Source organism: Lagenorhynchus albirostris, chromosome 15 (assembly GCF_949774975.1).
Source record: "Lagenorhynchus albirostris chromosome 15, mLagAlb1.1, whole genome shotgun sequence".
NCBI lineage: Eukaryota > Metazoa > Chordata > Mammalia > Artiodactyla > Delphinidae > Lagenorhynchus > Lagenorhynchus albirostris.
The window spans coordinates 72,843,888-72,871,856 of NC_083109.1; the positions used below are offsets into that span (position 1 = coordinate 72,843,888).

Genomic DNA, 27,969 nt, shown 5'->3' on the forward strand with positions numbered 1-27,969 from the left:
CGGGGGCTATGAGGGGTCCTCGGCCCTCTCGGAAGGCGCAGTTCTGCGAGTGCCGGGAGCGGGAGGTCCGGGCCCCCGAGGTCAGCGCGGCCCTGGTGAGAAGCAGGCCCGGGGAAGCGGGTGGGAGTTCCGAGCCCTGCTTATGGGAAGCGGTCGGCCCTGGGCGCCGCCGGCGCATGCGTATCGCAGAGCCGAAGCCAGCGCGGCGCGCCCGCCATTGCTTGGAGGCTTTCGTCAGAGCCCGGCTGGCGCCGGCGGCTGCTCCAACCCCAGGGGCCCCGTCACTGGACGTCATTGGCTCAGGCATCAGGGCCCTCATCACCCTCTCCCGCCTGGGTCCGGACGGGCAGCGGCGGCGGCGGTGTCGTCGTCAGGGGGCGGAGCCGGCCTGGGCGCCCTTTGTCTGTGGAGGAGGGTGAGTGCGGCCCCGCGGGCGGCAGGCGAGGGGGCAGGGCGGGCGGCAGCCCCGGGGTCCCGGGTCGCGGACGCCGCCCCTCCGGTCGACTCGGAGCCCCCCAGCGGCGCCCTTAGACTTCTTGGATACCCTGTGCCCCTTTGATAGGAAAGCCTCCGCGTTCCAAGATTACAAACCTATTTTCCTCTAATATCTTATGCAATTTATTTTGGAATAGGCGTGGGTGGGTATCATTTTTGGAAAGTTTTCCCCATCTCAAGAGTATTAAAACATTCACCTTTATTTTCTTGTAATACTTTTAAAGGATTTTTTACATAGCTTTTTTTTTTTTTTTTACATTTTAACCTACTGGGTATTAATTTTGTGATAATGTGTTAGATAGGAATATGCCTTTTTCCCCGGTGGTCTTGCCATCATCTGTTTTCCCACTGAATCGAAATGACGCTTTTATTCTATTCTACAGGCGTGTGTATACTCGGATCTGTTTCTAGACTGTTTCACGGCCCTCACAGTTTCTGCACTGATACCATTTTGTTTTAATATGTGGCAGAGCAGATTCCCCTAATTGTGTCTTTTAACATAATGAGCTTTCTGTGTCTTTTAGTTATTTTGAATTGTGGGAAATGTAAAAGGTACAAAAGTTACCATTTTCTAAGAGACAGAGTTGACCATGGCACTTAGTAGGTGCTCTTATTAAATGGAGAATTTGTTGAAAGTCACTCTATTGCTGAAACCTTTTATATGCTTCCCTGCTGCCATCAGGATAACGTTTTAGTTTCTTAGCAGTGCCCTCAAAGCCCTTTATGACCTTAATATTGCATACTGCTTGGCCTTCCACCCTTGCACTTTATGCTGTAGCCCTACCAAACCACCCAAACAGGAAACAAAACCCTCTGGGGAAAATTCATTAATTTAATGATATCAAAATTTAAAGTTTTTGTATTTGAAAAGAACAAAGAGCTAAAAATTAGAGATTTGAAGAAAATATTTGCAACATGTGTTAGAGAAAGTGTCTATAATATGTAAAGAGACTTGTTGAAAAAAGAAAAGAGAAAAAAGAAAAGTGGGCAAAGGATATGCACAGGCAATTTATAGAAGATACAGGAAACCAATGAAAAAAGTGCTTAACTTCATAAGTAACCGTAGAATGCAAATGAAGACAGATATTTTTCACCCACTGGACTGGCAAAATATAAAAATATTGGTGATACAAAGTGTTGAGGAAAGTGCAGGGGGGAAGGGCACCGGTTGTATAGTTGAGGAAGTATTTTGGGTGGCAATTTGACTGCATTTACAAAAATGTTAAATGAGCTCACTCTGTGGTTCAGAAATTCTATTCTAAGATCTGTCCTGGAGAAATACGTGCACAGGTGCACAGGGAAGTATGTACAAAGATGTTTATTACAATATTGTTTATAATTTGAGAAATAGGTACAGCTTTAATGTTCACTCTGGATATGGTTAAACATATTGTGATAGACCCATACAGTGGAATACTGTGCTGCTATAAAATAGAATAAGATAGTTTATTATGTAGTTTTTTGTGAAATTAACACACAAAGAAAGATCTCTGAGACATTAGTGAATAAAGGATGTTGCAGAACAATGAATATAGTATGGTGTGCATTATGTTAAGTATGTATGTGGTTATATTATGTATGTTCATAAATACACAGAAAAGGATGCAAACCAAGTGACTGACAATGAGTTACCTCCAGGGAGGGAAGTAGAGTAGAAGGGAAGTTGAAAGGCACACATATTTTACTCTGTGTACACCCATGTTTTGCATACTCATGTTTTTATGTAGAATGTGTAAAAAAAAAAAAAAAACTTGTTAAAGTGTATAATCTGTGTAAGGAAAACAAAACAAAACAAATACCCTCACACGCACTTAGAACCTATATAGAGAGAAAAAAACCCCCAGGTTTTATAAGGTAAAAATTTTAAATATTAGCTCTTTTCAGAAAGCAGCAAAAATTAGAGACAAATGATAAAGTGAAGACTATATTTGTTATCTATGTTATGACAGGGGAGTTGCTGGTTACTATCTGTGTTCAGAGGTCCCCAAACCATACTCAGGTTCAGTGATGTTCTAGAAGTACTTACAGAACTCAGCAAAACTGTTATACTCCCAGTAAGATGAGTATTACAGTGAAAGGATGCAGATTAAAATCAGCAATGAAAAAAAAGCATGTAAGGCAGGGTCCAGGAGAGACCAGGTGCAAGCTTCCAGTTGTCCTCTCTCAATGGACTTGTGCAAGTAGTCCTTAATTCTCTGAGCAATGATGTGTGGCCATATGTATGCAGTACTGCCAACCAGGAAAGCTCATTCAAACCTTGGTGTCCAGAGTATTTATTGGAAGTTGGTCATATAAGCATGGCTGCCCATCCATTTTGCTGACCTCCAGTCTCCAGCTCCTCCACTGGGCAAGCTGATACCACATGGTCCAAGGTTCCCACCATAAATCCCATTGTTAGCATAAACTTTTTGACCTGTCCCAAGGCCTCAGGTAAACAGAGACACTCTTAACAGACGGGATGTTTCAGGGGCTTATAGGTTATCTACCAGGAGCAAGGCCAGAGTCAAACCTTTCCTTGGAATATGCAGAGTTTGGACCATTCAGACCTGCTAATATAGTCCTTTATTGCAGACTATGTAATAAAGGACTCTTACAAATCAATAAGAAAAAGACAATATGGTAGAAAAGTGGACAATTGACACAAAAGGGTAATTTATAAAAGAAAAAATATAAAAGTTAAAAATCCTACCTTATGGGCTTCCCTGGTGGCACAGTGGTTGAGAGTCCGCCTGCCGATGCAGAGGACATGAGTTCGTGCCCTGGCCCGGGAAGATCCCACATGCCGCAGAGCGGCTAGGCCTGTGAGCCATGGCCGCTGAGCCTGCGCGTCCAGAGCCTGTGCTCCGCAACAGGAGACACCACAACAGTGAGAGGCCGCGTACCGCAAAAAAAAAAAAAAAAAAAAAAAAAAATCCTACTTTACATGTTATCTAAGAATTGCATATTAAAGCAGCAGTTAAATGCTATTTGTGTATTACATTTAAAAAGAATAATACCTAACATTGGCTAATGGTCACTATCATATATTGCTGAATATGTAAAATGATACACCTTTTGCCTTCCTTTTTACCCAGCAGTTCCTCTGCTAGGAATTTATCCTAAGGAAATAGTCAGGCAAAATTATGCCAAAACTGTATAATGTTTGCTGTTGTCTGTAACAGCAGAGAAAGAAGGAGAGAGAGAGGCCTAAATGTCTATTAATAATAAACTTGTTAAATAAACTTTAGGTATCTCATGCAGTGGAATATACTATGAGCCTATTTTTTTAATGAATATTTAGATTTTTGTTTTCTACCATGAAGTGATGTATACAATATTATCAATTAAAATCCAGGTTTCAAAAAAGAAATAACATGCCATATTATAATGTGCATGAGTGTGTGTGTGTGTTTGTGAAGGAAAAGCCTGCAAGGCTATATCCCGAAAAAGTAATTGGTTATCTCTAGGTGATGACATTATAGGTGATTTTTTTTCTGCTTTTCTGTATTTACTAAAATTTTCATTTTAATATTTGTCAGAAAATAAAGTGAAGGCGTTTCCACAGTAGAGAAGGGGTGTGGAGAAAGATCTCTCTGGCTGCAGTGTGAAGAAAATGTTGGACTAAAGTCAAGGACCAGTTAGATGGGTGTGGCAGTAATCAAAGTGAGAGATGATACCTGAATAAAGGTAGTGGAAGTGAAGATGGAACACTCACTACGTGTTTAAGGAGGGAAATTTACCAGGATTTGACGTTTGATTGGGGAATGAGACTAAGGGAAAGAAAGAGAGGTCAGGAATGGCACTCAGGTTTCAGGTTTGGTAGCACTATTCCTTGAGACAGGGAATATGATAGAGTAAGAGTAATATGTAAAATATATAAATACCGCTAAGTGCTAATATGATCTAAATATTTACAAATATTTAATCCCTTAAGCCTCACAACAAACCCACGAGGTAGGTGGGGATGTCCAGTAAGAGTGTATGTGGTTATATAGCTCAAAAAAGATGATCAATGAAACCGTAGCAATGGGTGAAGCCACCTGAGAGTAAATAGACTACATTCAGCCCTTTGTATTTTCGGCTTCCACATTTATATATTCAACCAACTGCAGATGGAAAATATTTGGGGAAAAAATTCCAGAAAGTTCCAAATAGCAAAACTTGAATTTGCCGTGTGCAGGCAACTGTTTATGTAGCATTTATACTGTATTAGGTATTATAAGTAATGTCATCTAGAGGTGATTTAAAGTATACAGGAGGATATGTATAGTTTATATATAAATACTACACAGCATATTATATAAAGCATTTGAGCTTCCTCAGATCTTGGTATCTGCAGTGGATTCTGGAACCAGTCCCCCAGGGATACCAGGGGACGGCTGTAAAAATAGAAGAGAATGAATACAAACACTAACAAATAAACGTAACTGTAGTACAAATGAATGACATAACCTCAGTGAAGGAAGTGGCAAAGAAAAGAACTGACCTAAGTAACTTTAGGAACCACTATCTTGACTGGATACTCTAAGGTTAAAGACGAAGAGAACTCTACATAAATGCTGTAATCAAGCTAGTAAATGTGTTTCTCACAAGGGTATGAGTTAGTAATTCTGAAACTACTTTGTGTGTATACCAGAATTGAACAAATAAGTAAATATATTGTAGATAATGAGAGCCAACAACTTTTCACTGTTGAAGAAAGAAGTTACCAATGAGAAAAGGAAGAAGACCAAAATGAGCCCTGTGGTATTGGATTGGAACCAGAGGTGTCAGTGTGAACTCATGGTATTTAATATATAGACAAACACAATAGAAGTATGTATATGTGTGGTTGATATGCATACATACATACTTCGTAGCTCAGTCTCCTGGAGGGCCTAGAAGCAATGATACACCAGTAGCAAGCAGCACACCTGATACCCAGATTTTTGTCTAAACACTTTTCCAATAAATGGAACCAGGGCTCTTTGGAGAAGTGGCTGATTCCAGGGATGGTCAGGGAAAATACAAGAGCCTAGAACATCTTATGGTGCCAGGAAGTGTTCAAAATAGCTGAGCTGGTTAGAGTAACACAGGAACCTCCTAATGGCCAAAGCTGGAACAGTTTGTATAATAAAATAATAATGTTTTGTATTTTAACTCATAGAATAAAACAAATATCCATAAATCCATACAGATATAAATAAATTAGAGCCAAGGAACAGCTTTTCCTTATGGAGAAATTCCAATTAATAATTAGTAGGAAAGAGGGAAATAGAGAAATCACCATTAAGCAAACACCATATTAATAATTGTTGCAGTGGAGAAACCTGGTAAACACCACCTTAACCAGGTGATAATGGTCAACGTTACCATTCATAAGACATATCTACATCATAAGCCCATTCATGTTATGCACTAAGAAAGACACAACATCACTTCTGTGTCATTCTTGCTAAAAATCTTAACTTTATTCCAACCCTGAGAAAACATCAGACAAACCCAAATTGAGGGACATTCTACAAAATAATTCATTAGTACTCTTCAAAAGTATCAAGCTCATGAAAGACAGAAAACCTGGGGAGCTGTTACAGATTGGAGGAGACTCAGGAAAATAAAAACTAAATGCGATGTGGGATCCTGGATCAGAGAATATTAGTGGAAAAACTGGTGAAATTTGAATAATTTGAATTAATAATATTGTTAAATTCCTGGTATTGATCATTGTACCATGGTTACGTAAAATATTAATATTAGGACAAGTAGGGTAAATGGTATTTAAGAACTGAGTACTACTTTTGCAGCTTTACTGTAAGTCTAAAATTGGTTCAAAATAGAAAGTTAAAAAATAGGGCTTCCCTGATGGCGCAGTAGTTGAGAGTCCGCCAGCCGATGCAGGGGACACGGGTCCGTGCCCCGGTCCGGGAAGATCCCACGTGCCGAGGAGTGGCTAGGCCTGTGAGCCATGGCCGCTGAGCCTGCGCGTCCGGAGCCTGTGCTCCGCAACGGGAGAGGCCACAACAGTGGGAGGCCCGCGTACCACAAAAAAATAAAAATAAAAATAACTTTTAAAAAATAAAAAATAAAAAAATAGAAGAGCAAACACCAGAACCCCTTCATCTACTCAATGAGCAAATATTTGATACATATCTACTATGAATCACATACCGGACCTTGAAATTAGAATAGTTAAGCAAGACAGAACAGATTCATGCCTTCATTGAGGTTAACACCACACAGTAGTGAGGTATAAATAAAGATGGATAACTGTACAATAATTACAGCAATAAAAAGTGCTACCTAAAGAAGGAAGGTGTGAACAAGGGGGCCTCACTTCGTCCGTGATGTCAAAATCTTACTTGATTTAAGCTGAGACCTGAAGGAAGCGTAGGTATTGCTAGGGGAGGAGGTGGGGGTGGATCCCACACATGGCACATTTAAACACCTAAAAGCAGGATGCTGTGTATGAACCCTCAAAAGCAAACAGCAGAGTGGCTTGAGAGGGAACAGGAAGCAGGTTGTAGGTTTCTTTACGGCTTTGTACTCCAGCCTAAGGAAGCTGCTGAAGAATTGCAAGTGAGGGACTGATAGAGTCAGGTTCAAATCTTTTAAAGGTCCCTTCACTTCAAGTGTGGAGAGGGCGAGAGTAGATTTTGGAAAATCCTAAGGAACAACAATATGTGAATGGTAGGCAGAGGAAAAGGGATTAGAACATAGCCCACTGAAGTAAAGCAAGATGCAGCTGTCAGCAGTACCAGATACCATCAGAGCTCAAGAAAGCAAGAAGTAATGAGGTCCATTGCATGAACTACAAAAGAGAGTTTGGTATTCTTGACCAGAGCAATTTCAGGGGAGTGCTGATGGCAGAACAGAAGCAAGATTACAGAGAATTGAAAAATAAATGGGTAATGAGGAAGTAGAGACAAGTATTGACAATCCTTTGAAGAGTTGTAGCCTTGAATAAATAAAGAATGGTAGTTGCAAAGGGGTGTAAAAGCCAGTGAAAAATTTTAATGTTGGGAGAGACTTTAAATGATTTTAAATGATGATAGGAAGGAGTCAATAAAAGTGAAAGATAAAGTTGAAGATCTAGGAATGAGAAGATAGGTGCTAGGTTCGTGCCTGTAGGGAGGCTGGAGGGAACGGACTGATTCCAGGGAAGAAATAACTTTGTAATGCAAATTCTTGGGCCAATAATATCTCCAGAGGTGCTATTTCATGAGATCTAGGATAGGACCAGTGAGTCTGCTTATCAACAAATACCATGATTCAAGTGATCTTCAGACCACACTTTGATAAACACTGCTCTTTTGTCTATTTTCCCTGCATCTATTAAACCACTACTCCTGCCTTCATTTTCTTCCCCATCTAGCCTAGAATCTAGGTCTCCCGATTCACAGTCTAGTGTTGTGTAAGGTAAGAAAGATTTCAGAAGTGGTTCAGCCCTGGAAGTGGGTGACTGAAGTAGAATGATGGTGAAAATCATTGGGATTGAGGGTGTGAAGGAAACAAAAGGCTCTGATAGTTGTTCTGAGTTCTTGCTTGCATCAGAATCACTTGTGGAGCATTTAAAAAATATGTGGATGCCAGAATTCTTCTCGACAGATTCTGATTTAGTAGCTCGTGGGTAGAGCCTTGCCATATATATATATATATATATATATATATATATATATATGCATCTGGCCCTATATATATGCATCGTAGTGTCATTTTAAATCTGGGCTGAGTCCAATGCACAGCCCAGATTGAGAACCACGGCATAGATTTTCTATGGGCAGTGAAGTTCACTCAGATTTTTGGAAGAGCTTGGGGTGAAAATGAAAACTGTTAAGCCAGAATCATCCTTCCTCTGAATTGACTATAATTCTAGTATTCTTTAAGCAGTCAAGGGAATTTGTTACTTTCCCAGCCATCATGGTTACTTGTTTGAAAAAGACTGGCAATTCTGCAGTCTCTCTCTCTGGAAAGCTCCACCCGTTTGTTGTATGAGAAATTGCACAGTTTGTGGGTCGGGAGTTGTTCTCTTTTTCTGTTCTTTCCAATATAGGAATTAAAAGGGAAATTATTAAAAGAAAGGGATCAGATTTTTTTTTTAAGGAAAAGGGAGAAAACAAGTAGCAAAAAGGACTTCAGCGTATACTAGAAAGAGCCCAGGGCTGAATCAGAAGACCTAAGTGTTCTAGAACCAGCTCTTTCACTTAGCTCTGTGATTAGAGCTTCATTAAGCCAAGAATTCATTAAACTCAGAATCCTTCATTAAACCAAGGAACTGAGAACTAAGTCAGCATTTGCAAAGGTGTATTTTAAGGAACCCTAGTCCCATCAGATGCCATAAAAAGTATTCTCAGGGGACTTCCCTGGTGGCACAGTGGTTGAGACTCTGTGCTCCCAATGCAGGGGGCAGGGGTTCAACCCCTGGTCAGGGAACTAGATCCCATATGCATGCCGCAACTTAGAGTTCACATGCCACAACTAAGGAGCCCACGAACTGCAACTAAGGAGCCCACCTGCCACAACTAAGACAGCGCAACCAAATAAATAAATAAATAATTTTAAAAAAAAGTATTCTCAAACTAGCTATATTTGTATACAATGTATAATATATTTGAAATGTTCGTCATTGCCTTGGGTTCACACATATAAAGGAGAAACCCTGTCCACTAACATGGTTAGTGCTGTTTTCGTTGTTGTGAATAAATGGTTTTCAGGTGATTGGGTTTGAAACCTCAGGACATCCTTGTAGATTCTATCTGACTCTTCAGACCATAGGACCTTTTTAGAGCTTTTGCTTGGTAAAATAAGGAACTGGTTCTTAAAGTGCTTTAAAATTACTCTTGAAAGGTCTGCCTCTTAGTCAACTGGTTGTAAAATGTTAGAATCGTGCCATGTCTTGGCTTGAATGGCTTCCTTATCTAACAGGGCCACTCCATTGGAACTGCAGTTTTCTCTTTTTCTTCTCAGAAGTGACTTCATTCTTCATTTCTATCAATAGTTTTTGAGAAAAGTTTTTCAGGTCAACTTTTGTGAGCAGAGAACAAGTGTATTCTCTCCTGATTATTAGCAGATCAGTACACTTCACTCTGTTGTTGGTATTGGTGAAACACCTGTTTTTTCTTCTTTCTGAGGAGAAAACTCTATCTGAAAGTCTGCCTCTGGGCAAGGACCACATGTTTTCTGTTCTGAGAAGAAGGTGGGAGAGGACTGAGGCTAAGTTTGTTGTAGTTGATGCATCTGTACATCTCTGCTCTTTGTAATCTGAGAAATTTTAAAAATGCTTTTTGCTTGTTTTAAAGAGTTGCACATCCTACGGGGCTCTATCTTCATGAATGAATAGTTTGTATGTCTTTATAGACTCCCTAGGTCCCTAGGTGACTGACACTGCTGGATTTCTTCTGCTGACTCTGGTGCATCTCATTACAGTTGCTCAACCTGAAACTGCTCAACCAGGAGGCAGATTTGAATATCATAGTGAAGTCTGTACATGAAGGATTGATGCCTTTAGGGAGAAAAACGAATGTAATAGCCACTTTCAGGAACCTCTGCATCTCAACTCTGCATGAACAAGGCAAGATTCTGAGAGTGGCTGCTCCTGGGAAGCAGAAGTCATTATCATGGATATCCACTGGCTCCTGACCCTCTCATGAGTTGAGGCACCTTTAATGCCTGGGAGTGGCTGTTTCCTATAAGGCACTGGGACAAATCAGCCTTCAGGGACTGACAAGGATACTGAAGCTGCTAGTACTGGTGTATCTCCTGACTGTCATACTAGAAGAGAACAAGGCTTTGGGGACATTACAACTTAAGAACTGCAAAGAGGTGTAGTCATCCTGGTGGAGGACTGAATCCAGGTACTCAAAAAGGAAAGCGAACATTCTGAAAAATGAAAAGAGTGAAATCTCATTTCTATATTAGAAGGGTCATCCTAAAGAGAGTAGAGGAGATGTCTAGAGTTTGAGGTAGGGATGAGTTTATCCCCTTAAAGGGTAAGAATAGGCCCTTAACGTATGTTCTCTGCATCACCTCATCTCAGTGGTTCTCATTTCCCACTTAGAATCACTTGGAGACTTCAGAATTTAAAATGCTGTTGCCCAGGATCACCCTAGACCATTAAATCCAAATCTCTGGGAATAGGGGCTAAGCACTGGCATCTTTTAAAAATTCCCCAAGTGCGTAGCTAGGGCTGAAAACCAGTAAGCACCTTTGAGCTTCCCATATGTCACAACAAGTGGAGTTACACTACAGAGGAGAGAAAGTCCTGCATTATGTTCCTCAATGTGATAGAGGAACAAGAATGTCACAGTTAAGTCACCCAGCCTTTAGGCTTATGTCTTAGAAGGCTTCTCTCTAAGCCATTTGCCATCCTAATCCAAAACAAAAGGCCCAAGATTTAGGTTCAGCCTTAATGTCATACGTTGACAAGATTCTTCTTCTCTCTTTTTCCCAGTAATGCCTTCTCAGAATGCTGTACTTTCCCAGGAGGGAAACATGGAGAAGGAAATGAATGTTGGATCACAGATACAGCGGTCTCAGGTAAGTTCAGTTTTACTCTCCTCTGAAATGCTATTATAGTTCTCAGAATGTGGGCACTTCTATTTTTCAATTTTCAGAAGTACTAAGCCCCCAAAATCCAGAGCACTTGAGACTTTTGTGACAGATGCTGATCTCTACGGGATGTTTCCCACTCTCCTTATGTGCCCCTTTATAGCTCTTCTCTCCTTCAGCATTTTTACCAGATCATGGACTCATGTCTGAGCTCGATGTTGTAAAGGTAACACAAGAAGCCATAGACTGTGTTTTAATCACCCTTCCCTTAAATAGCTCACTAGAATTCAAACAACATTTGCCACTCTGTCTGCAAACAATGAATGATGCCCAAGTCACTGTGACTGCTTGAAGGTAACAGGACTGTTAATGTACCTGAGAACATTTGCTGCCACAAGTTAATATTTATCAAGAATCTGTTGTATCTCTTCCAAAACCTGTGTAAACCAGTTGTTACAATTTGATTAAGTATGATGTAAACCTCTATGAGGTATAAGTATGATAAGTTGTTTCTATGAAAACTAGTTGAATGCTTTGGAAAGACTCAGTAAATGCCAGTCACCTTTTAAAATATTGCTGTCAAATTAGGTGTGAGCAAAACTGTAAAACATTGAAGGAAAATCCTAAAACTCTCAGAGGGTTCTATACCAGTATTATTTCCTAAGAGTCATTTGCTTGTTTTGATTTAATGAAACAGGAAGTGATACATTTTGGATATGGGCACTCAATCATTAAAATCATTCTCATGTCAAAAGATAAGGGAATAAATGTACACTTATGTATTTTAAATTTAAATGTTTAAATCTTTGAGATATTGTTTATGGATCACCACTTTAACTAGCTGGTACATACCAGATACCAGTCTCGATTGCTTCAGAAAGGAGGATTTCTGTTGTTCCATGTTGTTGTGAGATAATCATCATCCACAGGTAGCAAACTCACTGGAGGAGATTTTTTAAAGCCTACATCACACAATTAATATTCAGAAAAGTGTAATGTTAGGTTCTTCTCTGAATGTCAAAGACAACAAATACAGCAGGTGCTCAGAGAGGAGAGAAGTCCAATTAAGACTGGAGTGGCGGGGGCTTCCCTGGTAATCTCAGAGATCCGCCTGCCAGTGCAGGGGACATGGGTTCGAGCCCTGGTCCGGGAAGATCTCACATGCTGCGGAGCAGCTAAGCCCATGCGCCACAACGACTGAGCCTGCGCTCTAGAGCCCACGAGCCACAACTACTGAGCCCACGTGCCACAACTACTGAAGCCCACACGCCTAGAGCCTGTGCTCCCCAACAAGAGAAGCCACTGCAATGAGAAGCCCACACACCGCAAAGAAGAGTAGCCCCCACTCGCCACAACTAGAGAAAGCCCGCGCGCAGCAATGAAGACCCAACGCAGCCATAAATAAATAAATAAGACTGGAGGGGGCCAGGACTTCCCTGGTGGTCCAGTGGTAAAGAATCCGCCTTCCAATGCAGGGGGGCACAGGTTCAATCCCTGGCCAGGGAACTAAGATACTACATGCCGCAGGGCAACTAAGCCCACACACCACAATTACTGAGCCCCTGGGTGCCTCAACTAGAGAGCCCGCGTACCGCAAACTACAGAGCCCCTGCGCCCTGGAGCCCACGTGCCACAACTAGAGGAAGAAAACCTGCACGCCACAACTAGAGAGGAGCCTGCACACTGCAAGTAGAGAGAAGCCCGCATGCCACAATGAAGAGCCTACGCACCACAACTAAGACCTGACGCAGCCAAAAAAATAAAAATAAATTAAAAAAAAAAGAAAGGGCAAAAAAAGAATGGAGGGGCGAGGAAAGACTTCATGAGGAAAGGAGAGTTTGAATTTGTGCTGATATCAGGTAGTATTTGGACGTTAGAGAAGACAGGAAATAGAACTTGAGCAAGAGCAGCGACCATAAGGAGACTGTCTGCCGAGCTTTAGCATTTATTTGGTACATCAGTGCTTTGGGTTGCAAGGAATAGATTCATTCAGTTTACTCTTAATTGTAAGGCTCCCCACAGACAGGGATAGAAAGACATTGAGAACTAAGGTAGCGTATCTGTTTCTTGGCATTCTAGCCAGAGGAGTTTGCTTTAATTTTCCAGAACCATTTACTTTGTTCAGAAGAAAGATGATTCATTCATTCAATAAGTATTTTTTGAGCAGTTGCTATGTGCCAGAAATTGTGCTTGGCATCAGAACTACATCAGTGAGCAAAACAGACATGGTCCTAAACCCAAGTTGTTTAGCAGAGACAGACATTCAGCAGATATACTAAGGAATTGCAAATTGAGATGTTTATTATACATAATAAGAATAAGGCATTGTAAATATGCATTAGGGAATCAGGGAAGAACTTTCTGGGGAAGCGAAATTTAAGGTGGGATGTGAAGGAGAATATAGGAGTTATAAAAAGTAAGTAGACCATCTCTACAACCTCATAGCAACATCTGTTCACAGGTTGCAACCCAGTTGAACTGCTGTATATCTGGACACCAGGGCACTGGAAAGAATAAGAAATTTGTATCTGCTTATATTTACACGAAGAAACTCTAGAAGAATACATAAAATACTGATAATAGCGATTATCTGTGGGAATGGAGGTGGGGACCAGGTCAATTGTACCAGGAATGTGAGACCTTTTTTGAACCGTATAAATACACCTGTTCAAAAATATTTTAGGACTTCCCTGGCGGCGCAAGGGTTAAGAATCCGCCTGCCGATGCAGGGGACAGGGCTTTGAGCCCTGGTCCGGGAAGATCCCACATGCCGCAGAGCAGCTAAGCCCATGCGCCACAACTACTGAGCCTGCGCTCTAGAGCCCGCGAGCCACAACTACTGAAGTCCACGCACCTAGAGCCCATGCTCCGCAACGAGAGAAGCCACCACAGTGAGAAGCCCATGCACCGCAACAAAGAGTAGCCTCTGCTCGTTGCAACTAGAGAAAGACAGCGTGCAGCAACGAAGACCCAACACAGCCATAAATAAATAAATAAATAAAACAAATTTATTTAAAAAAATTTTTAAATTATAAACAGTGTACCAGAGAAAACTAAATTGGATATAATGAAGCTTGATGACAGCTTCTGAGGTCAATAAAAAAGCAGATTTGGAAAAAAAAAGTAAATGGAAAAGAGCATTTTAGGCATGTGCTAAACATCATGTACAAAAACTATGAGTATATTTGAGAAATCAAAAGAAGGCCACTGTTGTTGGAGTGGACGGAGAGGGGGACTTGGAATAAGCTTGGAGAAGTATGCAGGGGCTACGTATACAGGGCTTTATGACCATGATAAGAAGTTCGGTTTTTATTCTAAGTGCAGTGGAAAGCCTTTGAGAGAATTTAAGCAAGGTAATAACATAATAAGTAACTGAATTCTACTTTAAACATCACCCTGGTGCATGCTAGATAGTAAGTGCATTTGTGAAAGGCAAGAAAGGAAAGGGGAGAGATCCCTTAGGAAGCTACTGCAGTATTCTAGATGATAGAAAGTAATACCTTAAAATTAGAAGATGGAGAAAAATAGGTGGACTTGAGTGCTTTGCTCTGGGAAACAGCTGAGATTAGTGAGAGGGATAAAGACAAAGGAAGAAAAAAGATGACTTCAAAAAATGTAGCCCACATAGAGAATGGACTTGAGGACACGGGGAGGGGGAAGGGTAAGCTGGGACGAAGTGAGAGAGTGGCATGGACATATACACACTACCAACTGTAAAATAGATAGCTAGTGGGAAGCAGCCACATAGCACAGGGAGATCAGCTCGGTGCTTTGTGACCACCTAGAGGGGTGGGATAGGGAGGGTGGGAGGGAGATGCAAGAGGGAGGAGACACAGGGATATATGTATGTGTATAGCTGATTCACTTTGTTATAAAGCAGAAACTAACACACCATTGTAAAGCAATTATACTCCAATAAAGATGTTAAAAAAAAAAAAAAAGATGTAGCCCAGGAAATAGCAGGGTAATGGTAGATCAGACCATGTCACTCCTGTGCTCAAAACGCATGGCTCCCATTTCACTCATAGTAAAAGCCAAAGTCCTTATGATGGCCTAAACAGTCCTACAGAATCCAGACCTGTTACCCCTCTGACTTCATCATTTACTTCTCCTCCTTGCTCATTCCACTCTATCTACCCTGGCCTCATTCATCTTCCTTGATCATGCCACAAACACTCTTGCCTTTGTACTGTTAACTTTTCAAGTCTTTTCTCCATTGTCACCTCTTCAATTATATCTTTCCTGACCACCTTTATAAAATTGCAACTGCCTCACCTCAACATTCTCAAACCCTCTTCCTCTACTCTTCTTTTATCTTCTAACACACTATGTAATTTACCTAGTTATCATGTTTATCTTCTACTTCCTCTGCTAGAGTTTCATAAAGGAAGAGAATTTTAGTCTCTTGTTCACTAGTATATCTCAAGCCCTATAGTTGGCATGTAGGAAGCACTGAATAAATATCTGTTGAACAAATAGGAATTTAGCGTATAATATAGGTCACATCTCAAACCAGTGGTGAAAAGATGGTTTATTCAATAATTGATGGTATTTCTGTGGAGCCACCTGGAAAAAGGTAAAGTTGAATCCATACCCCATACTTTACATCAGAATAGTCTTCAAATTGATCAAATATTTAAATGTGAAAAATTAAGCCATAGAAGTTACACAAGAATAAAATGGGAGAATTCCTTTATAGTGTTCACTGAGTAAAGACTTTCTAATTACAACTGAGAATCCAGAAGCCATAAAAGAAAAAATTGATGGGTTCAACTCTTTAAAAATACCCAAAAATCTGTATGAGAAAAGAAAACTGTAAGCAAAGTAAAAAGACATGTCAAATTCGGAAAAATATTTTTGCTACTCAAATTGTAGTGGGGTAATCTTTCTAATGATAATAGTAGTCTTTATAATAATAATAAAACACTCTTCTAAATCAGGTAAGAGATTAGGAGTCCGATTGAAAACAACATAAAAAGACAATTCACAGGAAAGAAAATTCAAATGCATCTTAAACACAGGAAAAATGTTTATCTGTACTCATAAGAAGAAGAAATTTAAATTAAAACTAGAGAAAGCTTGACATTTTATCACCAAGCTTTGTATTTCCTACGGGGTTGATATTTTCCACAAGCTTGATAACATACTCTCTTGGCAAAGCTTTGGGAAAACAGACACTCTCTTACATTGCTAATGTGAGTGTGCGGCAGATTGCATTTCCAGAAAAATGACCAAATATATCTGCCATCCAAAATGCTTTCTATACAATGAGTTTGACATTCATCCCATCAAGAGACATCGATGTCAGTGTTCCCTCCATTGAATCTGTGCAAGCTTGTGACCAGTAGAAGTGAAACTATGTGGCTTTCAAGGCAGGTCATAAGAGGCAGTAAGACTTCCGCTTCATTCTCTCATGATGCTTGGTCTAAATCCAGCCACCTTGCCACACACACACACACAAATCCAAACAGCTCATGGAGAAACCTACATGGAGAGGAACCAAGGCCCACAGACCTGGCGGAGCTCTCAGCTGAGAGCCAGTACCAACTTGCCAGCCATGTGAGTGAGCCATGTTGAAAGTAGACTCTCCAAACTACAGTCAAGCCCTCCCAGCTGATGCCATGTAGATCAGAGGCAAGCTGTCCTCACTAAGTTATGCCCAGATTACAGATTTGTGAGCAAAATCAATGATAGTTGCTGTTTTAATCCCCCAAGTTTTGAGATGGTTTATTATGCAGCGATAGCTAAATAACTGGTACAGATTTTGTTACCTGGAAGTGGTGTGCTACCAAAACAAACATAGAACATGTGGCATCAGCTTTGCAGCAGAGCCAGTTGAACAAAGGGCAGAAGATGGAAAGGAAAAGATTATTAGTAGAATCATAACGGCCTCAAGGAGAGTTAGTGGAGGCCTATGGGACCTTTCACAAGGCTTAAAGGATAATAAGGAAAATCTTACTATGAGCTGGAGGAAAGGGGAAACTTGAAGAAGGAATTTTGGTCAACACTGTCACCTTCAGTAACAAGGAAAATAGGAAATATACTTAATGGACTCAACGATCTACTTAAGGAGATTTACAGGTAGAAGATTGAAAGTGCCAACTGGCAGCCTCTGGCTGCCTAAAGTAAAATGCTAGAGGAAAAAGAAGATAAAAAAAAGAAATATACAGGAACCAGACATGAAAATATGCTCAACATTGCTAATCATCAGTGAAATGCAAATCAAAACCACAACGAGATATCACCTCACACTTGTCAGAATGGCTGCCATCGAAAAGAACACAAATAACAAATTTTGGCAAGGATGTGGAGAAAAGGGAACCCTCATACAGTGTTGGTGGGAATGTAAATTGGTGCAGCCACTGTGGAAAACAGTATGGAGGTCTCTCAAAAAAACTAAAAATAGAACTACCACATGACCCGGCAATCTAAAACACTAATTTGAAAAGATACATGCACCCCAATGATCAGAGTGGCATTTACAATTGCCAAGATGTGGAAGCAACCTCAGTGTCCATCAACAGATGAATGGATAAAGATGTGGTATATATATACACAACAAAATACTACTCAGTCATAAAAAGGAATGAAATGTTGCCATTTGCAGCAACATGGATGAACTTGGAGGGCATTATGCTAAATGACATAAGTCAGAGAAAGACAAATACTGTATGATATCACTTACACGTGAAATCTAAAAAACACAACAAACTAGTGAATAAAACAAAAAAAGCTGACTTGCAGATATAGAGAACAAACTATTGGGGAGAGGGAAGCAGAGAGGGGCAATACAACTGGTAGGGGATTAAGAGGTACAAGCTATTATGTATAAAATAAGCTACAAGGATATACAACACAGGGAATATAGCCAGTATTTTATAATAACTATAAATGGAGTATAACCTTTAAATTTGTGAATCACTATACTCTATACCTGTAGCATATAATATTGTACATAAACAATATTTAAAATTTTTAAAAATAAATATAAAGGAGCCAGGAATTACTGAGCTTGAAAATAAAACTATTTGTCATTCACATCTCTCAACACGTGCCCAGCTCAGCTACATTTTAGAAATGCTATGAATTGCTGTGTACTTGAATGGGAGTGTCTCTAGTGGTTATTTCTATGCCTTTCCCACCACTTCGAGTTTGTGAAGGGTAGAGGGTGGGGGCCAGATAACTATTTCTTTAGCTCACAGAAGGAAAAATAGGGAGAAAGCTTTCAAGGAACTATACCTGAGGAACTGTGCTCAAAGATCCTCATCTGCATGTGGACCTGATATAGGTGACAAGATCCTGGACTTCACACTGATGCTCTAACGGGATGAAACATGGGAGTCTTGAGGAAGATGAGTGTATTTTGCATGTAGGAGGGATGTGAATGTTTACATTCAGAGGGTAGACAGTAGCAGATTGTATTTTCTGAAAATGGCACAATTTCTCCCATTCCATAGGCTCCTCATATACTATGATTTAAATACTCTTTCTATCAAGAGATGTGGGAGTGTGTTACTTCCCCTTGGATCTGGGCAGGCCTGTGACTGTAGTGGAACTGAAGCTATGTGACTCTTTTTTTTTTTAAATTTTTATTGGAGTCTAGTTGATTTACAATGTTGTGTTAGTTTCTGCTGTACAGCAAAGTGAATCAGTTATACATATACATATATCACCTCTTTTTTTAGTGAAGCTATGTGACTCTTGAGGCTGGATGATGAAAGCTGGTTCTCTTGGGAGTTTTGCATTTGGGGCCCAGCTACCATGCCGTGAGGAAGCCCAAGCAGCCTGTGGAGAGGCCCGTGTGGAGAGAACCTGAGGCCCCTGGTTGAGCTCACAGCTGACAGCCAGCACCAACTTGCCAGCCACATGAATGAGCCTCTTAAAAGTGAATCCTACAGCCCAAAGTTGAGCCGCCCCAGCTGAAACAAAATGGAACAAAGATGAGCTAGTCTCACTGAGTCCTGCGCATGTTACAGATTCTGTGAGCAAAATAAATGATTGTTGTTGTTTTGAGCCACTAAATTTGGGGGTGGATTGTTATACAGCAATAGATAATTACAGAACTGATACAACCCCTGTGGAGGTCAGTTTGACAATATATATCAAAATTGCAGATTCATATGCTCTTTTGGATTCTAGAGGTAGACTTACATGCAATTGCAGAATAATATACATAAAAGATAATTCATTACAGCATGATTTGTAGTAGCAAGAGAGTAGAAAGCAGCTAAAATGTCTGTTAATAGACTAGTTAAATAAATTGTGGAACATTCACACTGTCCCATCCAGCTATAAAAAAGAATGAGGAAGATATCTATGAATTGATGTGGAGGGATTTCCAGGATAAGCTGTTCAGTGAAAAAATATCAAAGTGCAAAAGAGTATTTGTAAAATGCTACTTTTGTGTAAGAAAGAAGAGGAAATAAAAATATGCATATAGGGCTTCCCTGGTGGCGCAGTTGTTGAGAGTCTGCCTGCCGATGCAGGGGACACGGGTTCGTGCCCCGGTCCGGGAAGATCCCACATGCCGTGGAGCGGCTGGGCCCGTGAGCCATGGCCGCTGAGCCTGCGCGTCCGGAGCCTATGCTCCGCAATGGAAGAGGCCACAACAGTGAGAGGCCCGCGTACCGAAAAAAAAAAAATGCATATAGGGACTTCCCTGGTTGTGCACTGGATAAACTCTGCACTCCCAATGCAGGGGGCCCAGGTTTGATCCCTGGTCAGGCAACTTGATCCCACATGTATGCTGCAACTAAGAGTTCACATGCCACAACTACGGAGCCCGCGAGCCACAACTAAGGAGCCCACCTGCTGCAACTAAGACCCAGCGAAAACAAATAAATATTTTAAAAATATGCATATAGATCTATTTGCTTGTTTGAGCAAAAAGAGACATTGGAAGGGTAAACTTGAGTCTAATGAGTTTGGTTACTTGTAGGGCTTATATGGGACTGGGGTGAAAAAGAGGGAATGGAGTGGGGTGGTATGGGAGGAGGGCTTAAAATTGAATACAAACGAAACAATTGAACCAAACTGTACTTCAAATTACTGATATATCCACACTGAAAAGGAGTTAACTTTTGAACCTTATAAATAGTTATGTATACTCTATGTCCTCAGGCTAAAAGCAAAACAGTTCTAAACAGTGAACTCTCATTTGTAGGCTTGTTTTGCACTGAGGCACGTGTTAGCAATACTGAAACCACTTTCTTTACATTCTAGGATTGAGCAAATAAGCAAATTCACTGTGCATAATAGGAGCCAGGTTTCTCATGGTCAGAGAAGGGAATTACAGATATGAAAAGAGAGGCGGATGGAATGAACCTTGCCATGTTGGATTAGAATTAGAGGTGTCAGTGTGGACTCATGGGTTTTAATACATATAACTAAATACAGAATTGGGTATGGAGTTGTGTGTGTATACATACATCATTATGTATATTCCTCTCTTTCCCAGGTGCGACCCCTGAGAGGGCCTAGAAGCAGTAATACTCCAGTAGCATTGGACACATCTAGTGCCCAGATATTGGTGTCCAAGTGCCATTCTCCATTAAAAGGAACCAGACATAGCCACTCAGTATTTGACCAACAGAGCAGAACATGACAGACTGTGACCCTGTAGATCTTCTAATGGGAAGCAGAGCTGCTCAGTATTTGACCATTAGAAGGAATCAGGGATCCTTTGAGAAATGGCTGATTCCAGGTTTGGAGCAGGAAAAGCACAACATGAGCCTTGAAAGAACATCTTTCTATCCCAAAAAGTAAAGTACTCAAAGAATGATAGGTACATTTCAAAAGAACAAAGAAGCCAGTTTGAAGGGGCTGCTTCTGGCTAAATCTAGGACCATCTGAGCATTTTTAAAATAGTGATAGTAAATGATTATAACTTAAAGAATAAAATAAGTAAGTAAATCCACCTCATATAAATTAATGAATAAATAGGAAGGGAAACTTCTTCAGCACAGTAGAAAGCCAACTAATAATGTACAAAGAGTGTTGGCATTAGAAAAGCACCATGAAAATTACAGTTGGTTCAGGCAAGAATTATCAGTGAAAGCCAAAATGAGTGGGTGAAAGTTTGAGGAGGAACAAAGTATCTCCCCCACAAGAAACTTAGTAATTACAGGATTCAATAGTAATCTTCCAAGGGAAATTACTGGTAGGTAACCACCTTAACCAAATTATCAAAGTTAACATTGCCAGTAATGGAACTAGTCAACAATGCGTACAACTCACTGAGAAGAACCCAGCATCGCTCCTGAACTATTCCTGCCATAAATGCATAGTGTGAATCTACTCATGATGAGACATTAGACAAGCCCCAATTGAGGTTTATTCTACAAAATAACTAGCCTGTGTTTTCAAGATTTCAGTGTTAGGAAATACAAAGAAGGGCTGGGGAACTGCTGCAGATTCAAGGAGACAAAAGATACAAGACAATCAAAAATCTTGATTTTTGTTATAAAGGACATTATTAGGACATTTAGTGAAATTTGAGTAAGTATATAGCTTAGACAACAGCACTGTATCGATGTTAATTTACTGATTTTGATCATCCTGTTGTTACGTAAGAGAATCCCTTGTATTTAGGAAATAAATTTTTTAGGGGTAAAGGGGCGTCACCTCTGCAACTTACTATTTTTTTTAATAGATTTATTTATTTTTATTTATTTTTGGCCGCGTTGGGTCTTTGTTTCTGCTCGCAGGCTTTCTCTAGTTGCCGCGAGCGGGGGCTACTCTTCGTTGCGGTGCGCCGGCTTCTCATTGGGTGGCTTCTCTTGTTGCGGAGCACGGGCTCTAGGAGCACAGTCTTTAGTAGTTGTGGCACGCAGGCTCAGTAGTTGTGGCTCACGGGCTCTAGAGCGCAGGCTCAGTTAGTTGTGGCGCACGGGCTTAGTTGCTCCACAGCATGTGGGATCTTCCCAGACCACGGCTCAAACCTGTGTCCCCTGCATTGGCAGGCGGATTCTTAACCACTGCGCCACCAGGGAAGTCCTCTGCAACTTACTCTTAAACAGTCCAGGAAAATTATAGAAAGAGAAAGGGAGAGAATGGGCTTTTTCTTTTACTGATCCCAACATGCATCACGTGCCTTCTACTCTCAACCTATTTGCCCTTGTTGCCTTTTTTTTTTTTCTTTTTAAACACACTGGAATATTCTCTCTCCTCTTCTGTCTAAAGCTTAAAAATCTGTTAAGGTTGTACACATGATCCACCAACTTGATACCTACTTTCACTATTTCAACATATCCTGAATTCTTTCAATTCTGAAATCTTAATAGCATGAATTTTCCATGTAGCTTTTTAATTGTTTAGATGATATCAGAGAGTTTCCTCTGCAGCAGGTTGTAAAAATCCTAAAAGCAAGCATTATTTCATGCATGTTTTTAAACCTGTCTTGAAAGATGATAGAAGATAGAATTGTTGCTTCCAAAATTTTGACCTGGATTACTCAGAGCCCTGAAGACTTTCAGCACAACTCTTTAGACATCCTAACCTTTGTCTACTGCAGCACCTTTGCCTCTTCCCCTAAGGGCCCCTGTAAAAAAAAGTTTTCTGGCTGAGCAAGGATGTACTTGGTGTTTCAGGAATCACTGACATTCCAGGACGTGGCTGTGGAATTCACCAGAGAGGAGTGGGACCAGCTATACCCTGCTCAGAAGAACCTCTACCGAGACGTGATGCTGGAGAACTATAGGAACCTGGTTGCACTGGGTAAGGATGGCATCCCTGTAAGACTGGAACTCATTCTACATGAGTTTCTTTCCTTTAGTAGTGAAAACCTTCGAAGCTTTTGTGTATATAGTTCAGGCCAGGATGGAAGAATGCTAATCAGTTTTGGAGACAGAGACCTCTGTTTTTGCTTTCTTCTCAGGTAAAAGGTCCTGATTTTGAGATGGGTAGCTTTAGTTTGCTGCCTCTGAAGCCTCCCCTTTCCAAATCCGGAGGCCCTATAGATTAAACAGGTTGGAAATGAGTTCTGAGAGAGATTTTTGTTCCCAGTATAAAATTCTAAGATACACATTTTTTCCCATGAATAGGGCATCAACTTCATAAGCCAGAGGTGATCACTCAGTTGGAGCAGGAGGAGCAGTGGATGATGGAGAGAGACAGCCCACCAGACACTCATCCAGGTGAGAAGCAAGCATTTGGGTGTTTGCACCTCAGTGAAGGAAAATAGTCGCTTTTGAAATACTTAACTGAGTGTGTTACAAACATCTGCCTCTGGGATTTAAAGAGGCATGCTTCTTAAAAATTCAGTTCATATTTGACATTTTTCCAAAGTGGAAATGACTCTACTTTTTTTCTGATTAAATAGATAATATATACTTATTATTTAAAAAACTTACACAACACAAATTTATTTTGAAGGTGTTAGTTTGGATGTCCATAAATACCTTGATGTTGCAAATCTCCATGACGCATTTTCTTTCTCTCTTTATTCATACATCCTCTCGGTATTCTTTAAATCTTTTTATTCTCCATATCAAAAATCCTCTGCCATTTTTACCCATTTTTCGTTCTTTTTTTTTCTTTTTATTATCAAACACGTTAAACTTGTCTAAAACCCAAAGCCTCAGTTCTAATTCTCTAGCTCACCTTTGTGATGTGACAAAGGTGTACTACCAGTGTTACTAAAATTGTTTTCTTGGAGATTACCACTGACTTCCTTCCAGTCAAATCCAGTGACTAAAAAACCACAGTTATTGTCTCCTATGATTGTGTTGCATTTAACTGTGCTGACTTGACTTTCTTGAAAGTACACTCTGGCTTGTGATACACACCATTCTTGCCTCTTCTGGCCTCTCCCCTGTCTCTCTACCTGCTCCTTTAAATACCCTCTCTCCCTCCTTATTCTTCTAAAGGCATATATTCTTATGGACTTGGTGTTCACTCTGTAATATCATGCTTTTAAGTGGCCTTTCTATGTTCATTTTCCCATTTCTACATTTCTAGCCTCAGTATTTCACCCACATTCTCTTCCCAGATTTTAGATTATATTTGTGTTTATGAATGTCATGCTATCATCTTTTTTTTTTTGGCTTCATTGGATCTTCGTTGCTGCACACGGGCTTTCTCTAGTTGCAGTGAGCGGGGGCTACTCTTCGTTGCGGTGCGCGGGCTTATCATTGCGGTGGCTTCTCTTGTTGTGGAGCACGGGCTCTAGGCATGTGGGCGTCAGTAGTTGAGGTGCACGGGCTCAGTAGTTGTGGCTCGCAGGCTCTAGAGCACAGGCTTCAGTAGTTGTGGTGCATGGGTTTAGTTGCTCCGTGACATGTGGGATCTTCCTGGACCAGGGCTCGAACCTGTGTCCCCTGCATTGGCAGGCGGATTCTTAACCACTGCGCCACCAGGGAAGCCCCTGTATAATGCTTGATGAGGGTGTTCTTCCTTAGCAGTGCCCACCCTCCTCTTAAGGGCAGTTGCAGTCATGTCTACTAACATAGGGGCTCGGGTTAGGTGAGGAGGTGGAGCAAAGAGACTAGAGTTTGTTTTTCAAAACTGCTTTAAAGCCCAAGATAATCATTGTCTCCATCTGGAGTCTAGACCCTGTCCCCTGGCGTCTTGCTGGGTGGCAACCCTTTGGTTGAATATATGATGTGCCTTGAGGGTGTCTACCATGGGGGAGCAGTGCCTGTACATTTCATGCACTATCACTCCTCCTGGTATGTTGATCAGGCTGCCCTGTTTCCAGGGATAAATGAAAGTTCTGGAAGATAGGCCTTAGGCAGTGAATGCTCTGAAATCTACTCCTAGGCTGTAGGAGCCTAGAGCACCACACTTACCTGTGGTTCCAGGAGCCAGGTCAGCAGCCTGTGGATTTTGATGCTAAGAGAATAGAAAAGACAGTGTTCTGAGCTCCAGCCAATTATTCCAACCGTTTTAGAGCCAAAGTCCCTGAGCAGACAAAAGCATTTTATCTGAAAATAAAGTGGTCCAGTTGATAATTCGGTTGAAATGATAAACTGGTTTAAAATAAATCCTTTAAATCACATTTTTTCCACATATAATTTAATTCTTGACCAGAGTAAGTTTATTTTCTGACTTGGACTTTTTTTTCTTTTTAAAATTTCTATTGCATGTTCAGCCAACTAACTCTTCATGTTGTGCTATTTGTGATAAGAATAAGCCCGAAGTAACCTAAATGTGAATTGACTTTGGCACATCCATAAAATTGGATATTTTACAGTCCTTTAAAAATTATGTAGAAATGTATTTTGATGACATGGAAGTGTGTTCATGATACGCAATAATGTAAGAAAGCAAAATAAAAAACAGTATTATGGTATAATTCTATTTTATTTTCCCAGGACAGTTGCTGGCATAATTATTTATTAATGTTGCCTCTTTTGCTGTCAAGTGTCCTTGACCATAAGCATATGTGCCAGCTTCAAGGGGACCACTCGTACAGCTTTGTATATACCTCCCCTGCGGGTAGAAGACCAGGACTAGTGCACGATTCACGTCTGAGAAAGCTAAAGCAGTACAAGGCCTGAGAACAGCTGACTCTGACTAAGGAAATGGCTTTGATGGGTGAGCCAGGAGAAGCTGCTGAGTTAGGATCAGTCTGCGCTACCCAAGTTTTGTTGGGACAAGGTATTATGAGTGTTTTTCATGAGTCAGCCAACATGATCTCATCCAATAGGGTTCATTCATGCCCTAAGGCTGGTCCCAAGGGATTACCCAAAATAGAAATATATCTATCCTAGATCATGGAAATGACTGGAGAGAGAGGGGTCTAGCTAGAACCTTCCAAGAGTCATAAAAGTTCCCAAAAGTGAGTCTGTTTTAAACATCCACCAAGCTGAGAATGTGAAGCTACTGTACAAAAACTGGCCTATCTCTTGATCTCTCTTCCCTCCACACAGCTGCTACCCTCCAACTCTTGTTAGAAGGGAATTAAACAAGAGTTAGTGAGTGAAGGAAGAGGTGTATAGGAAAATAGTTAAGGGGAGAAATAAGCAGAGTAGAAGCAGGGAAAAGACTAGCAGGGAAGGAGTAGAGTGGGGGAGAGGCAGGGAGAGAGAAGGAGGAATATTGACTCTGTAACAGCCCAAGGAAGGGGAGAGGGATTAATTTTGAAGTTTTGAATACTATACATGACTGAACACTTTAATTACTGAATAGAGACTGCGTTTGCAACTTTATGTAAGAGTAGGAGTATCTGTTACCTAATAATTAAAGGAAGAGCATGGGTCCTGCCCAAATCTTAATACAGAAGCAGAGGGAAAATACCCCCACTAAATAAAGTTTAAAGAAGCAGTGGGAGACTGAAATGAAATTTTGTTTTTACCACAATCCATGTGTCATGCTTGTTCAAAATATGGTTACATTTATATTTATGTGAATATAGGAGAAATCTGGCAAGAGAGGCTCCAAACTTAACAATGATTACATTTAGGGGGTGGAATTCTTACTTTGTACATTGGATATGTTACTATAAGCAAGTATTAGTTTTATCATTTTAAACAAAAGATTAAAAATCAGAAGACATACTTTTAAAATAAACCAGTAGTTGGTATTATAATAGAATAATCCACAGGTGAGATTTAGAAGGTCTTGGACTTGGACCTGTCTTCTCTAAGTAGTCTTTTCTCTGTCTCCCACCTCTGAACACAGACCTTACCCTGATATTTCTTATTCTCCTTTCCATTTCCTTTCGACTATGTATGCTCCTGATTGATCTCTTCTTTTTATGATTACCACACATATTTTAAATTTTCCACCTGCTCACTGCTTCTCGTCATCCTTCTGTAGTCTTTCCCCTGTTACATGGCCATATTTCAAAACTTTTAATGCCACATTTGCCTTGTCTGCATTACTGTCAGTTTCATTTGGTAATTCACTATGCAATAATTTCTTTTACAAAACAGAGAATACTGAAAAGTGTTTATATGTTCTGAATTTCTTTTAGATGGGGAGAATAGTCCAGAAATAAAAAAATCAAACCAGAATATTTCTGATGAAAATAAAACCTGTGACATGCTAATGGAGAGATTAACAGGAGACAGTTTCTGGTATTCCATCTTAGGTGGACTCTGGGATTTTGATTACCGGCTAGAATCTAACCAAGAAAACCAGCAGAGACATTTAGGACAAGTATCTTTCACCCAGAAAAAGATCACACAGGAGAGAAGCCTTGAATGTAATAGATTTGGGGAAAACTATAATCTGAACTCAAATCTTGTTATGCATCAGAGAATTCCTTCAATTAAAATACCCGTTAATTCTGACACACAAGGAAATAGCATCAAGCATATTTCAGACTTCACTTACTATCAGGGAAACTATGTAAGAGAGAATCCTTATGAATATAATGAGTGTGGAAAAATCTTCAATCAACATATTCTTCTTACTACTCATATTCATACTGAGGGGAAACCCAGTGAGTGTGGGAAGGCCTTCAGCCAAAACTCATCTCTTACTCAACCTCAGATAGTACTCACAGGAGAGAAGCCCTATAAGTGTGATGAATGTGGGAAAAGATTCAGCCAGAGGATACATCTTATTCAACATCAGAGAATTCACACAGGAGAAAAACCTTTTATATGCAATGAATGTGGGAAAGCCTTCCGTCAACATTCATCCTTTACTCAACATCTGAGAATTCATACTGGAGAGAAGCCCTATAAATGTAATCAGTGTGGTAAAGCCTTTAGCCGTATCACATCCCTTACGGAACATCATAGACTTCATACTGGAGAGAAACCTTATGAATGTAGTTTTTGTGGGAAAGCCTTCAGCCAAAGGACACATCTTAATCAGCATGAGCGAACTCATACAGGAGAGAAACCCTATAAATGTAATGAATGTGAAAAAGCCTTCAGCCAGAGTGCACACCTTAATCAACATAGGAAAATCCATACTCGGAAGAAATTATGTGAATATAATAAATGTGAGAAAACCTTAAGCCACAGTCCTTCACTTACTCCTCAGCACATAACTCAGAATTTTTAGCTTTGTTCTGGT

The 27,969-nt window shown here is 40.5% G+C and overlaps 1 protein-coding gene across 1 annotated transcript; it reads left to right on the plus strand.

Moving 5' to 3' along the window:
• The first annotated feature begins 8 nt into the window (after positions 1-8).
• On the plus strand, positions 9-27,957 carry ZNF713 (zinc finger protein 713). Its single transcript, XM_060124815.1, has 6 exons — positions 9-95; positions 190-415; positions 10,901-10,986; positions 22,587-22,713; positions 23,040-23,132; positions 26,915-27,957. The coding sequence occupies exons 1-6, from the start codon at positions 9-11 to the stop codon at positions 27,955-27,957; spliced, it is 1,662 nt and encodes a 553-aa protein (XP_059980798.1).
• Positions 27,958-27,969: the final 12 nt, after the last annotated feature.

Bases quoted from the DNA above. Each gene is read 5' to 3' on its own strand.
- ZNF713 (XM_060124815.1), top strand. From the start codon at position 9: ATGAGGGGTCCTCGGCCCTCTCGGAAGGCGCAGTTCTGCGAGTGCCGG. The intron at 96-189 runs GTGAGAAGCAGG...TGCGTATCGCAG, and splicing joins CCGAGGTCAGCGCGGCCCTG to AGCCGAAGCCAGCGCGGCGC. The intron at 22,714-23,039 runs GTAAGGATGGCA...TCCCATGAATAG, and splicing joins TAGGAACCTGGTTGCACTGG to GGCATCAACTTCATAAGCCA.